Below are 16,462 nucleotides of genomic sequence, written 5' to 3'. Positions count from 1 at the left end.
TCTCTTTGGAATGGGCATAAATACAGATCTTTTTCAATCAGTTGGCCACATAGCTATCTTCCAAATTTCTTGGCATAGGTGAGTGAGTGACTCCAGTGCCACCTCACTTTCTTGAAAGATTTCTATTTTTATTCCATCAATTCCTGGTGCCTTGTTCTTTGGCAACTCCTTCAATGCACCTTGAACTTTCTCCTTTAGTATCATTGGCTCTTGATCATATGCTACCTCTTGAAATGGTTGAACATCAACCATTTCCTTTTGGTACAGTGATTCTGTATTCCTCTCATCTTTTTTTTAATGCTTTCTGCATCATTCAATAATTTGCCCCGAGAATTCTTCAATAACGAAAGTTGAGGCTTGAATTTTTTCTTCACTTCCCGCAGCTTGAGAAATGATGAGTGCATTCTTCCCTTTTGGTTTTCTGACTCCAGAACTTTGCACATTTCGTTGTAAAATTTGACTTTGTCTTCTCGAGCTGACCTTTGAAATTCCTTTCAGCTCTGTACATTCTCATTTATTCCATTTGTTTTAGCATCTCTATGCTGGACAGCAAGTTTCAGTGTCTTTTCTGATATCCATTTTGTTTTCTGCCTATATGATGTTCTTGATGTCATCCCACAACTCTTGTGGTCTTCGGTCTTTAGTGTCTAATGTAGCAAATCTGTTCTTCAGATGATCTCTAAATTCAGGTGGAATATATTCAAGGTCATATTTTGGCTCTCTTGGACTTGTTTTCATTTTTTGCAGCTTCAGTTTGAATTTTTGCATAGGAGTACTTGATGGTCTGTTCCACAATCTGCCCCTGGCCTTGTTTTGGCTGATGATATGGAGCTTTTCCATCGTCTCTTTCCACAAATGTAGTCAATTTTATTTTTGTGTATTTTATCTGGTGAGGCCCATGTGTATAATTGTCTCTTTGCTATCTAAAGAAGGTATTTGAAATGAACTAATCATTGATTTTGCAGAATTCTATCATGCGAGCTCCAGTATCATTTCTATCACCAAGGCCATATTTTCAAACTACTGATCCCTCCTCTTTATTCCCAACCTTTGCATTCCAATCACCAGTAATGATCAATACACCTTGATTGCATGCTTGATCAATTTCAGATTGAAGAAGTTGGTAGAATTCTTGTATTTCATCCTCACTGACTTTAGTGGTTGATGCTTAAATTTGAGTAATAGTGGTATTAACTGGTCTTCCCTGTAGGCGCATGGATATTATCCTATCACAGACAATGTTGTACCTCTTGGCTGATCTGGATATGTTCTTTTTAACAATTAATGCAACACCATTCCTCTTCAATTTGTCATTCCCAGCATAGTAAACCATGAGATTGTCAGATTTAAAATGGCCAATACCAGTCCATTTCAGCTCACTAATGCCTAAGATATCAATGTTTATGCATTCCATTTCATTTTTGGCAATTTCCAACTTTCTTAGATTCATACTTCGTACATTCCATGTTCCGATTACTAATGGATGTTTACAGCTATTTCTCTTCATTTTGAGTGGTGTCCCATCAGTAAATGAAGGCCCTGTGGGCTTTACTCCATTCGCATCATCAGGGACAGTTCTAGTTTGAGAAGGCAGCTCTTTTCCAGTTGCACTTTGAGTACCTTCCAACCTGGGGCTCATTTCCGGCACTATATCTGACAGTTTTCTCTGCTATTCATAAGGTTTTCTGCGACTAAATATGCGGAAGTAGATTGTCACTCCTTCTTCCTAGTCTGTCTTGGTCTGGAAGTTCATCTGGAACCTGTCCCACCATGGGTGACCCTGCTGGTATTTAAAATACCCATGGCATAGCTTCTGGAATCACAGAAACTCACAAGCCACCACAGTACGAAAAATTGATCACTTACACCTTAATAAACTGCAAAAGGAAAAATATGATTATCATTAAGTACTGTCGAATCATTTCTAACTCGTAGTGAATCTTTATAGGATTTCCAATGAAGAGCTAATTGGTTTGAATTGCCAATTTTGTGGTAAGTGGCCAAGTGCTTATCCTATAGCACTACTCCAGGACTAAAAAACAAACAAAGAAACAAAGAAAATGTGTATATAGCACTTAAGAAAAAAAAAAATGAGGTAAAGGCAGTATAACTGAGAGAAAAGAAAAGTGAACTGCTCATAGACAAATATCTAAAAAACGCCATGACTTTCTTTTACAGGCCAACTTCTTTTTCCTTTGGTTTTGAAAATCATCTACCTAGCCTAGTAAGAAAAGGAGCTCTGGTAGCACAGTGGTTAGAAGTTGGGCTGCTAACCTCAAGGTCGGCAGTTCGAAACTACCAGCTGTTGCGCAGGAGAAAGATGAGGCTTCCTGATCCTGTAAAGATTTACGGCTTTGGAAACCATATACTAAGTCACTATGAGTCAGAACCAACCCCACAGCGCATAACCAAACAACTCACCAGACTAGTAAGGGAATTCTGGTGTGGTGCTGTAAGATAAGCACTGGATGGCAAAGTCGGTTTAAGTGCAAGGTCATCAGTTCAAATCACCCAGCCATTCCTCGGAAACACTACACAGGGTTGATGTGAGTCGGAACCCACTTGAAGGCACTTAACAACAACAACTGCAATTTTCAGGACATACTTCCAACATCTTTAACTTTGTAAGAGTCCAACCATAGTGCCATTATGTGGGTTCCGACCCATAGCGACCCTATTATATAGGGTTTCCGTGGAGCAGGTGGTGAGCTTGAACTGCTAACCTTGCAGATTAAATGTCTTTGCAGTCTGGCATATTAACCCACAGTGCCACACCAGGACTCCATCTAAGCTATGCAGCTGTATTATTTAACCATAACCTGCATTCCAGTGGCTGACCTGCCTTTGCTCATCTCTAAGAGACTTCCAATCAATTTTCAAGATAAATATCATGTCAAGACAAAGGTCAAGTATAATGTCTTCTGTAGAACTTCTTGACTGCTATAACATTAGTAGTAATTTACATTAAAGTTATCTATTAAAAAATTTCTCCTTTACTATACAGAATTTGTTATTGTTGTTGTTAAGTGCCGTCAAGTTAGTTCTAAATCATAGCAACCCTGTGTAGTGTTTCCAAGGAGTGGCTGGTGAGTTTGAACCACCAACCTTCCAGTTCAAACTGACATTGTGGTCCAGTGTTTATCCTACAACACAATACCAGGATTCCATTATACAGAAGAAGGCTTCAAAATTCCATTATCTTTAAATTATACTTTTCCATGAACATGTTGAAGCCCTCTCCTATTAATATATGGATTTTGATTGTTTCAGAGGAGTTCTGGTGATGTAGTGACTACAGCATTTGGCTGATAACTGAGGTCAGCTATTCAAACCCACCAGCTATTCCACAGGAGAAAGATGTGGTAGCTGGCTTCCACTTCCATGAAGCCCCAGTGAAGCAGTATTAGTCGGTCCTATAGAGTAGCTATGAGTTGGAACAAACTTGACGGGACTGGTTTTAATTGTTTCCAGTAGGTAGATGCTGTTCAATTTATTTTTCAAGATATGAAATATTTAATCCTCAGCTTTTTCCTTATCTTAACCTTAGTCTTTCCATGAAAACCCTCTCCTTTTAAACAAAGTTTTATTGTGAATTATGGGATAGTTTACATGTAACAACACCAGCTTTACATTAATCTTATTGTGTTTCATTTCATTGCAATGATTACAATCCCCTTCATGCATCATCAAACAACCAGACCCCGCAAGTCTGTCCCCTGGATATGACAACCCCTTTGAAACATTTCTATTATAAATACAGTCAGAGAACTTACCTCAAAAGGAATTGAAATCAATAATAATAATTAAATACCAATAGTTTCCTGGGTAAAAGCCAGGAGAATCTAATTTACAAAATGAATTCATCTTGAAACTGTCATTTATGTACTCATTTAACAAATGCCTATTGAGCACCTTCTACATATGAAATGCTGTGCCAGAAATAAAGAGATACGGGTAAAACAGACACAAATTTCATTTTCAGGAATTTGGAGTTCACTGGAGAATATAAGAAATATAATGGACTCCTGATGTGGCACTACAGGATAAGCACTGGACTGATAACCACCAGGTTGGCAGTTCAAACCCACTAGCTGCTCCTTGGAAACCCTAAACAGAGTCTTTCTTAGGCGGAACCAACTCAAAGGCACATAACAACAACAACAAAGCAGTTACAACATAGATGAAGAGAAATTGTTATAGAAGATGAAAAGGGAAGATTTATCAGAGTAAGAAGCATTTGACTAAAACTTTTAAGAAAACCTACCTTCAAGTGTACTTAATATCAACATGGGATTAATAATATTTTATTTGTTAAAGGCTTATTGTGTTGACTAAATGGTCATTGGGTGAACACGCTAAATGTCTGCAGTTTAATCCCAACCAGATGTACAGCAGAAGAAAGACCTGGCAATCTGTTCTTGTAATGATTATAGCCAAGAAAACCTTTTGTTCTACTCGGTAGCACATGGGGTTGGTGTGAATTAGAATCAACTTCTAGCAATGCGTTTTTGCTTGTATGTTTATGATAACGAAATGAACTCTTATGCATGAAAGCATTATGTAATTAATAAAGTTCAAGATGAATATGGAGTCCTGGTGTGGCACTGTAGGATAATTACTGGACTGCTAACCACAAGTTGGCAGCTCAAACTCATCAGCCACTCCTTGGAAACCCAATATGGAATTGCTATGAGTCAGAACCAAGTTGATATCACTTAACAACAACATATAAATATTAATATTAGAATTTAGATATGCAGAGATAGATGGTCTTTGGTAGGGAATGCAGCAAGAATATAAATTATGAATTTTGTCTGTGTCAAACAGTCAGTGAAGGATCATCGCAGAAATGGAAGAAATAAAAAGAGAAAAAAGGCTTGCACATTTTCTTCACTAAGTACTAGTGATAGAAAATGTGAGATGTGGGATGGGATGGGGTATAGAAGTGTGTCTTCGTGCTTTCTCTAGACAAGAAGGAAATATTCCTAGGAACAAAACAGGAGTACAAAAAGAAAAAAGAAATCAATCTTCAATTTGAATATAAATCATCATCAAGAAGATGCCAACTAGAATATCTCCTTTTTCATAACAGATTAGGGTAGAAAGGGTTGTTATTACATAGTTCATATTTTCAAACATCAACTTTCTAAGTAACCAGAGTCTTCTACAAGTGAAGTGTAGAAATTCAAAGTCTGAACAACAAAGAAACTAGTTAAAACAACAAATAATCTTCAATCTCATAAAATAAAAATTTAAAAATAACAAATGCTAAATAGAGTGGGGGAAATGGTTCTATATTTAGGAACATTTATACATCTCAATGATCAGTATTTGATCACATGTCTTCATATGTGTATCTTGAAATTTAAGAATCCACATTTAGTGCTAGTGTTGTGGGTTCTAATTCTATTTTAAACCAAGTAAGAGCAGTTGGTAAATAGTATTTGCATAGTTATACATTTTCTATTTTTAGTTATGAAAGACAGGTCCATTACTAAAGTGAAAAAATACTTACTTAAATGAGGATTTACAGGAGCTGTAAGAGAAGCAAAAAGTAAAGTTAGCATGGCTTGGATGTCTTTTATAAATAAAAGTCTAATCAGTGCCTCATAGTTCCTTACAAAAACATAATGATCTTCCCTACTGTGGCTATGGAGAATTATATCTGCAATCCATTTTTTTTCTAGAGGATTGAATAGAATCTACTTTAGAGCTTAGCAATAACAGTCTTAAAGTACCCAAAAGATTAATGCTAAATAGTATAGGAGATTTGTTCATTTTCCAAAAAATGGAGTTGCTGACCTTTTATATCTTAACCAGTTCTAAACGAAATCCAAAACTCAAACCTAAGGCTGACAGTAAGACCAATGTATAATCTAGATGTTCTAACAATGAAATCAATTATCCAAGGGAGGGTATACATTATTTTATATTACCTATGTATTCCGTCAAGAATAACTTGGTATATACAAAAATAAATCAATCCTTTTATTATGTCACAATGTATTATAAGGTAGTGTCTTCAAAGTCCTTGGTACTTTAATTACATTAATACATTTGTATATACACAGTTTACAAATGAGAAGCAACATATCTTGTGGTTTTGCGCACCAGAGTATTATTCGTCTCAGAAAAAACTAAATGTTTGCAATACAAGATGATGATTGATTTCTATCTAAATAGGAATACTTTAAAAATTTCATGGAAACAACAAATATATATATGACCTAAAAACAAAACGGTATTTGCATGTATTTATCAGGCATTTATCATTCTGAGAATAAATTCTGTGCTAGATGGAGAGTATTATTGTGGTCTGCCAAAATTACAACATGTAGTTATTCTACCTTGAAGAAGTTTATCTATTTTGTTGTTAATTCCTCAGGTTTTCTATTATCCACTTTATTAGACTTAGACATATGATACTGTGAAAATATCATAAATAGGCAAAACACATATACATATATAACATTAGTACACTGATAAGTATTTTTTTAAAAAATGAGTGTTTTCTCAATTAATCATTTATATTATCTCTACATAGAGTCCTAGTGTGGCACCATAGGATAAACACTGGATTGCTAACCACAAGATAGGCAGTTCAAACACACCAGGTGCTCCTTAAAAACCCATACAGGGTCACTGTGTCAGAAACAACTCGACGGCACTTCACAACATTATCTTTACATAGAGAAACTAAACTATTCCCATTATATTCATTGTTTTTCTAATCCTGCATACCCCATTTCAAATTATGAAACTTACAACAAATGAGAGAGACTACACATTTATAAACTTCACTGTCTTGTTGTTGTTAATTGCTTTTGAGTCAGTTCCTACTCATAGCGACCCTGTATAGGGTGTCTGAGGAACTGCTGGTGAGTTTGAACATTGCAGTTCTTGTGGTCCTGGGCTTATCCTAAAGTGCCACGCCAGGACTTCACTATGTTGTTGTTGTTGTTGTTAAGTGCCATCGAGTCGGTTCCGACCCATAGCGACCCTGTGCAGGGTTTCCGAGGGTGTAAATCTTTACGGGAGTAGAAAGCCTCATCTTTCTCCCGCGGAGCGGCTGGTAGTTTCGAACCGCTGACCTTAAGGTTCGCAGCCCGATTCGTAACCACTACGCTACCAGGACTTCATTATAGTGACGAAAAATAAAACCATTCCTTTTTTGATGATAAAAAATTTAAATATGAGCAACGGAAATAAAAATTTTTCTACTTATTATTTTTCAAGGAGGTATCTTTGAATTAAAATTTAATTTTAAGAGACGAGTCACTTCTACAAGCAACCTCTGAAAAGAATGAATTTTACTTGAGTCTTCTCATATAATGTTTAATGTCAGAATCTATTAGAATTAAAATAAACCTCATAAAATTTGTCATTCTAAATTTTAAATAGATTGAGATGTTTTCCTTCTCTTTCACTTGAACTAGCTTTTCCAACTTCTTATTAATGTCTTTATACCACTAAAGTATAAGGCGCTCTGGTAGCGTAGTAGTTATGAATCGGGCTGCAAACTTTAAGGTCAGCAGTTCGAAACTACCAGCTCTTCCGCGAGAGAAAGATGAGGCTTTCTGCTCCTGTAAAGAACACCCTCGGAGACCCTTGAATCGGTTCCAATTCCACGGCACATAACCACCACCACCACTAAAGTATACTTTGTTGTTGTTGTTAAGTGTCGTGCCGCCGAGTTGGTTCCGACTCATAGTGACCCTGTATGGGGTTTCCAAGGAGCAGCTGGTGAGCTTGAACAGCTGAGCCTGTGGTTCAAACTGACTTTGCAGTCTATCGCATTAAACCCACAGCGCCACACCAGGACTCCAAAGTATACTTTACCCAAATCTTAATTATATAGAAGTCATTTTAGGTAAAATGTTGAAGGATTTTAATAAGTATGCTTAAGAATGTAAGTATAAGTTAAAAAAAACTTTGAATTAAATATACTGTTTATTTTTCCTACCAAGGATACTGCTGACATTATCACCTAAGTTCAATGTAAACTAAAACATTTTTCTATACTTCTACATTTTGTATTCAAATATTACAATTAATGGTGCCCAAGGTATTTTTTGTCACCCAGTTGATAATCCAAAAAGTCAATATACTAAATTTTATTGTATTTCTAAATTTGATAACTAATTATAAAACTTATATAAGGCAGTTTAATTTGCAAATTCAGATTTTTAAATAAAGGACTACTTACCACTATATTTTATGACACGAATTGTTGAATCTCCTTCACCAAATTTGGTGAGAGGAGTCAGTCGTACTTCATAAGCTTCTGGTTTAATTAGTTCAGTCAAGTTATATGTAATTAGTTCCCCCTTTTGGATATTCCCATTTATCTTAATTTCCTGTTCCCACCAACGCTGTTGTCCAGCCTGAAATTACATAATAAATTGCAGAAGAATTATATAATAATGTTACCAGCATTTTCTGCTTAGGTAATTAATGAGTTATAAGATAATGGGGAAAAGAAAGCATTATGAAATTATATTAAATAAGAAAGAACATTGTATTATATAAATATCTTTTCTTAATCCAAATTTCTACAACTAGCAAACAACTTTTGCAGATGTTGCTATTGATCAATTACCAAGTAATACATATTAAATGTATTTATTTTAGCTTACTAAACTATATATGTTATAAATTACATATATTTGTACCACAATTATCAATATGCATATTATAATATAGGAACACTGGTGGCATTTTAGGATAAGAACTAGACTGCTAACCTCAAGGTTAGCATTCAAAGCCACTCTGTGGCTTTAGTTTAGCTTACTAAATACATTTAATATGTTATCCAATAGTAAGTAAGGGTTGTTATCATTCTTGTTAAGTGCCATTGAGTCAGCTCCAGCTCATAACAACCCTGCATAAAGTTTCTGACTAGTGGCTGGTGAGTATGAACCACCGACTTTGAGGTTGAGTGCTTATCCTATGGTGCCAGAGAGTTAAAAAGGAGCCCTGATATCAGAATGGATTATGAGCTGGGCTACTAAGCAAAAGGTCAGCAGTTTGACTCTGCCAGCCACTCCATGGAAGAAAGATTCAGTTTTCTGTTCCTGCACAGAGTTACCACCTCAGAAACCCTATACTGGGTCACTGTGAGTCGGAACCTGCTTTATGGCACACAACCACCACAACCAAGAGTGTTAGAACAATAATTGTGTTCTAGAGGTTTGAAGTAGCATCAACACTGGACTTCGAACCACAAGGTCAGCAGTTCAAACCCACCCTCTGCTCCTAGGAAACTCTATATAGAGTCACTATGAGTTGAAACCAACTTGATGACACTTAACATCAACAACAACAACTTGTTGCATAACATATTTATGGCATATGAGACACCCTATTATCTGTACTCTGTTGCGTTAATCAATAATGTATTATACACATAATAACCATAACTACCCTAGAAATCAGCAGCTTAAAAGAAACAAAACAAAATTAGAAGACAAAATTTGATTTTTTCAAGTTAAGTTTTCAAGTCTATTAGAAAGGGAAACACACAAAACCCTATACTGGGTCACTATGAGTTGGAACCAACTCAATGGCTCTTAACAATTTAATATTTGAAGGAGTCAAATATACAATAAAGGGATCAAAAGATAGGGTGGGAAGTCAAGAGGTGGGTAGGAGAGATTCTTTGTTGTTGTTGTTAAGTGCCGTCGAGTTGGTTCCGACCCATAGCGACCCTGTACAGGGTTTCCGAGGGTGTAAATCCTTACGGGAGTAGAAAGCCTCATCTTTCTCCCGCGGAGCAGCTGGTAGTTTCGAACCACTGACCTTAAGATTCGCAGCCCGATTAGTAACCACTACGCTACCAGAGCTCCTTATCAGGTAATTAAAGACAACTATGTAAGAATGTTGGTAACGTAGTGGTTACTATTTGGGTTGCGAACCGCAAGGTCAGCAGTTCGAAACTACCAGCTGTTCCGCAGGAGACAGATGAAGCGTTCTGCTCCCATAAAGATTTAGAGCCTTGGAAACCCTGTACAGGGTCACTATGAGTCGGAACCAACTCCACGGCACATAACCACCACCACCAGCATGTAAGAACGTTTGAAAGCTACTGGGAAGCTATACAAGGCTAGGTTAGGCATTGATCATGACTTAAAATAAATGATACCAGTGCAGAGGTAAAGATGAAAGCCAGATTAGTATAAGTTAAAGAAAGAATAGGGTTCACACTACAGACCCACACACAAAACACATGCCCAGTTTTAAAGGATAGTTATACAAATGCTAAGAAACATACAATCCAATTTTATGTAAAATATACCTGAGAACATATAAAGAAGAAGAAGAAGAAAATTGTTTAAGCAACTCCATCTAATTTGAACTAGAATTCATAAAGGACAGTACTAGAAAGGTAAAAGGAGCTCTGGTAGCGTAGTGGTTACAAATCGGGCTGCTAACCTCAAGGTCGGCAGTTCAAAACTACCAGCTGTTCCAAGGGAGAAAGATGAGGTTTTTTGCTCCCATAAAGATTTGCAGCCTTGGAAACCCTGTGCAGGGTCACTGTAAGTTGGAACCAACTCCATGGTACTTAACAACAACAATTAGAAAGGCAAAATTACATATATATAAACCACAATTATCAATATGCATTTTACATTATAGGAACACTGGTGGCATTTTAGAATAAGAATTGGACTGCTAACCTTAAGGTTGGCATTCAAAGACACTCTGTGGGAGAAAGATGAGGCTTTCTACAATGGCAAAAATGTATAATCATATACAGAGTCACTGGACTACTAACTAACTTAAGACCAGTGGTTCAGATTCCCTAGCTGCTACATATACAGAGTCATTGTGAATCAGAACTGACTTCAGGAAACTTAACTATAGCAACTATAACAACAGGGTTGCTATGAGTTAAAATCAACAAGATGACACTTAATAATAACAACATATTACAATATAAATAGCTGTAATGTTGCATCCAATTTGACTCATCTCAGGAAGGCAAGGATACAAGGCTAAGTTAGCAATAAATTAGTCCACAATTGACAACATATTCACATTATAATGAACTGTACTTATGACAGTTTTATATATACATTTCACATTATTAATATGTTGATATTATCATTCTCAGATGATAATGATGGTATTATCACTCTCAGATGTTCACTTTTTTAAATGTACTGTCCAAACCACTGCTGGAATTATAGAGATACAAATAACAAAAGGCAATAATAATGAAAACTAAGAAAAACCCCTGAGGTATCCAACTTACATCTGAACCAATTTACTATGGAGTCATCAGAATGGAATCCTATTGTAAGTCAGCAAATAGTGACTGCAAGGTCGGAAGTTTGAACTCACAAGTTGCTCCTCGAGAAACTCTATACAGTTAACTGAAAAAGGAAAATCAATTCTACTAGGAGCCTATCAATTTTGGCAAATCAGTTGTGACTCTTGGTGACCCCCTGTGATTCAGAGCAGAACTGAGCTCCATAGGGTTGCCAATGAGAAGGCTCTTTCAGAAGCAGATTGCCACACTTTCCTTCCATAATACCAGGAGTGGATGTGAACCACTAATCTTTTGGTAAGTAGCTGAATACTTCAATGTTTGCACCAAAATGCATAAAACAAATTTGACAGACTTTGGCACCTACCTATTTATAATGAAACTCTTAACAAGCTAAGGAAAAAAGAGAACTAGTAATGGAATATACGTGAGTCCTGGTGTGATGCTGTAGGATAAGCACTGGACTTCAAGGTCTGTTTGAACTATAAGGTTGGCAGTTCAAACTCACCAGCCTCGGAAATCCTATACACATTAACTATAAGTCGGACAGCACTTAACAACAATATGTGTGCAGGCATGTATGTTGTTCTTATGTGCTATTGAGTCAATGCCAACTCATAGCAACTCTGTAAAAGGTTTCTGAGGAGCAGCTGGTAGGTTTAAATCACGAAGCTTATGTTAAGCAGTCCATTGCTTATCCTACAGCACTACACTAAGACTCATTCATTCTCTTGCACTCTGTATTTATCATCTATCATCTCTCTCTCTCTCTATCTATCTATCATCATCTATCTACCTACCTACCTCCCTCTCTATCTCCCTCTCTCTCTATCTATCTAGCCATATGAAGTCCTAGTGTGGCACTGTAAGGAGTTTTGCTAGTGACTTGGTTATGAATCAGGCTGCTAACTTCAAGGTCAGCAGTTTGAAACTACCAACCGTTCCATGAGAGTAAGATTAGGCTTTCTGCTCCTGTAAAGATTTATACCTTTGAAAATGTTATGCAGGGTCACTTTGAGTAGGAACTGACTCCATAGCACACCACCACCACCAGTGCGGCACTGTAGAAAAAGCACTGGAATGCTAACTGAAAGTTCAGCAGTTGAAACTCAGACTTGACACTTAACAACAACAAAAACCTAGACATAAACACACACTCAAGGAGCATTGGTGGCACTATAGGATAAACACTAGACTGTTAACCACAGGGATGCAGTTCAAACCCACCAGCCATGGAAGAAAGGCAAAGCTTTCTGTTCCTATAAAGATTTATATCCTTTGCAATTCTGTAAATGGTCACTATGAGTTGAAGCTGACCGCCGAGGAATTGATGCCTTTGAGTTGTGGTGTTGGAGGAGAATATTGAAAGTACCATGGGCTGCCAAAAGAACCAATAGATCCGTTTTGGAGGAAGTGCAGCTAGAGTGCTCCTTGGAGGCCAAGATGGTTAAACTTCGTCTCTCATACTTCGGCTATATTCTGACACGGAGTCCCTCCCAGGGTTGTTCTTTACTTTTCAGCTGAGTTGGGTAATTCTCTGCTATGACCACACAAAACACACAGAGCATACTCATGATTATGTGCTTTATTAAGGATGCTAACTGTTGACAGTACAAGATCAGACATAGTCAAGATAGAGTTCTTTCAAGATAGTGCCTTCCAAACCTTGTTCTCAAACAGGCTGTTCCTGTCCTTGGCCTCTTAGCCACATGAGCCCTTGCCTTCAGCCCTGTTTGGGAAATATTACAAAGCTCTTTTAGGGCTTCTGATGAAGCCAAAAGATATTTCACTACTCTATAAACCTCAGTCTGAAGATGCTCAATTCTAACTCGGTGGGTCAGCAAAGCAGACTGAGTACCTGGAGTTATTCCGCTCCACAAACTAGCCTCTTGCCTGAATGCACTCAGTTTTACTCACTTCATGGACTGGGAAGCTCACCACTCTGTCTCATGCTTTGGTTCCTGGTTCTGTTGCCGCTGCCCCTCTGCCACCCTTTGTTGCTCTTATGGTGCTACAGCTTTCTGTCCTTGGACCTAGGAGCTTCAGCACACACAGATCTTGGTGTCCAAAGGATTTGCTCCACTTCTGGCTCTTCTTTCTTAGTAACAATGAGATTTTCCCCCTTCCATTTTATGAGATGGCTCATTTTATATCCAACAGGATGGATGGCAAAGTTGACCAATCCTCACATTTGAGTCCCAAGTCTTCATAGTCATAATTAACTGTTACTACTTATAACAGAATTATATAATTCTATCACTATCTTTCTTTACCTTCTCTTAGGAAAACCCATTAGGAAAATGTCATTTGGGAGGAGTTACAAAGATTACGTCTAGAAAAGCCATGTTAAATAATATACTATTCTGCAAATGTAACAAACGATAAGCAAAAATCTAAAACGTAATTCTGATATTCTAGTGAAATAAGTAAAGTTAAACTCTATATAAATGGAAAAATAGGATCTATTAATGGACAGAAAGACTGATTATTAATAGATAACATGTACATTAAATTAAATAAATGAAATCAAATTCCACACAAATTCCTGAATTGTTTTGTGGAACTTTACAAACTGATTCTAAAATTTACATAGAAAAGGGTTAAATTTGATGAAAAAGCTTGGAGGTAAGTGATAAATAAAGAGGATGGGATTGCCCTGAAGATAAAATTATATTTATAAAAATTAACAATGTTCCTTTTTAGCTGATTGCATTCTGTCACTGAAATAATTATATTTGAGTTGGTACATTTTTATTTCTATAAGTTTTATGTTTGAAAAATTTATGTAGTGTTATTTTTATAATTTCTTCTTCTTTGCATCTATTTTTAATATTTCCTTTTTATTTATGTAAATATGAGGGTCTTCCAAAAGTTCAGGGACAGATGGAATGAAAAGATAATGAAAAATTGTAAAGCTCCCTTGTATTGTAGGCATATTGTTCTTTAGGAGCCCTAGTGGCACGATGGGTTAAGCAGGTTGCTAACTGAAAGTTCAGAGGTTCTTACCTCCAGCAGCTCTGCTGGAGAAAGATAAGGCAGGCTGCTTCCAACAAATACTTACAACCTCGGAAACACTCGGGAACAGTTCAACTCTCTCCTGTAGGGTTGCTATGAGTCTGAATCCACTGGATAAGAGTGGGTTGGTGGGCTGTTCTCATTAGTTGTATATTCCAGCTCATGGAGACCACATGTGTAAAAAGTAGACCTGCTCTACAGAATTTCAGAGACTATAAATCTTTACAGGAAAAGACAGCCTTAGCTTAGCTTTCTCTCACAGAGCAGATGGGTTTGAACCATCAACCTTGTGGTTAGCAGCTAAACACTTAACTTATTGGGTTTGCTGTCCCACCACTACTAAACTATAAAAAACTTCAAGTTTATATTTGTCTTAGTTGTAAAACAGCTGAGGGCAAAAGCAGGATGGTTAGGCTATTTCATTTATTACTCTGGGTTCCCATTTTCCATTTGATTTTTACCTGATAAGATCTTACTTTCTGGATTGATTAGTGAAGCTTTCACAGGGAAGCTATACATATTATATAGTTTATCCTGCTCTATTTATGGAAATGAAAATATTAAATATATACTATTCCCAAAGGACTAGGCAACTGACAAATAAAACTATGGATGGAAAAGAGAAATCATATATGAAACCCTCATATAAGACAAAAATATTACAGATCAGACAGGAAAAGATAAATTATTCAGTTGTCTGTGCATATACAACAAATATGTGTTAAATCCCCAACTTACATATTTTGCAATAAAGTCAGTCTCAGGATAATCAAATACTTGAAATGAAAAGGCAAAACTAAAAATGTTTTTTAAAATACAAGACAATCTCTAACTTCAAGTAAGGTAGTGCATTTTCCAAACCAGTACAGGAGAAAAAGCACAAATCTTAAAGCAAAAAAACTGATATCTTAGTTAATATTAAACTTAAAACTTTTCTATCAATACTCTCCATTAATCAGGGAAAATACAAGCGGAGGTTTATAAAAGATACTTGAATATGTACAATTAACCAGAATACACTAAAAACTCCTACAACTCAGTAAGAAAATCAACTTAGTAACAAGTCAAAATAAAAACCGTTATTTCACAGATGAGGAAACCCAAATGACTAATTACATAGTAAGAGAAGATACACAACCTCATCATGAGTACATCAAATGAAAAGTAACACAATAATCTCTTCCACCATCAGATGTACAAAAACGTATTAACAATAACAACAGTGAAGTTTGGTGTACATATAAAACAACCAGTGATCAGGGTTGTTGATATTGTTGGCAAGGTTTTAACCTACTTACAAGCTAACAATTTAACCTGCCAGAGTTTCATGAATGATGGTAGAAGGCTGGAGACTACTGGATCGGAGACAACACAAACCACAACAGGTTTGTCTTGATTCTCTTGTGTTGCCCTGGTGTGAAAGGATCTAGGTGGATGCTGCATATGGATTGGGTTTGCATCACATCTGAGAGTCCTAAGTTTAGGAATCTTAAGTGTTTTATAATGGACAATAACCAAACCCAATCATCCATTGCTAGACTACCTCATTGCCATTGTCCAACCATTGTTAGATACTAACAGTTTCTTTTAACATCTCTCTATTGATTGATTTCTAACTTGTATTTTCAGTCCAGGTAACTAAAACAAACACAACAAAACAAAATACACCTATTGAGTGCTGATTATGTGCTAGGCACAATGTTAAATCATTAATTTTAGCTAATGCTGTCTTGCAAGTAGGGACTATTATTATTAGCTCTGCATTAGAGATAGGAAACCTGATACAGATGGAGGCTAATGTTACTCACTTATGGTTGTAAAGTCAGAGTGACAACCGCGTAATTCCAAATGACTCTTTCTGCCCTCATTTTCTCTCTCGCTCTTTTTTTTAAAAATTTTTTGCTATAATTTATTGCTTGCTGAATTGTGATGTGGACCCCTGGTGTGGTGCTGTAGGATTAGTACTGGACTGCTAATGATAAGGTTGGTGGTTCAAATCCACCAGCTGTTCCTGTTGTTGTTGTTGTTATATGCCATGGAGTCAGTTCTGACTCATAGTGACCCTGTACAGGGTTTCTGAGGCTGTAAATCTTTATGGGAGCAGAAAGCCTCATCTTTCTCCCATGGAACATGCTGGTAGTTTCGAACTGCTGACCTTGCGGTTCGCAGCCCAATTTG

General features: G+C 36.7%; 1 protein-coding gene across 2 annotated transcripts in view; it reads right to left on the bottom strand.

The window, feature by feature from the left end:
* MDGA2 (MAM domain containing glycosylphosphatidylinositol anchor 2) overlaps positions 1-16,462 on the bottom strand; it is a 1,390,890-nt gene that overhangs the window by 46,115 nt on the left and 1,328,313 nt on the right. For both annotated transcript variants that reach the window (XM_006873307.1, XM_006873308.1), the window contains 2 exons: positions 8,207-8,384; positions 5,516-5,536 (listed from right to left, as the gene is read on the bottom strand). In XM_006873307.1, coding sequence (XP_006873369.1) covers positions 5,516-5,536; positions 8,207-8,384 — 199 coding nt within the window. The remainder of the gene's footprint in view (positions 1-5,515; positions 5,537-8,206; positions 8,385-16,462) is intronic.

This window comes from Chrysochloris asiatica, unplaced genomic scaffold (genome assembly GCF_000296735.1).
Source record: "Chrysochloris asiatica unplaced genomic scaffold, ChrAsi1.0 scaffold00235, whole genome shotgun sequence".
NCBI lineage: Eukaryota > Metazoa > Chordata > Mammalia > Afrosoricida > Chrysochloridae > Chrysochloris > Chrysochloris asiatica.
Note: the sequence above shows the minus strand (reverse complement) of the source record. Positions and strands in the feature narration are given on the sequence as shown.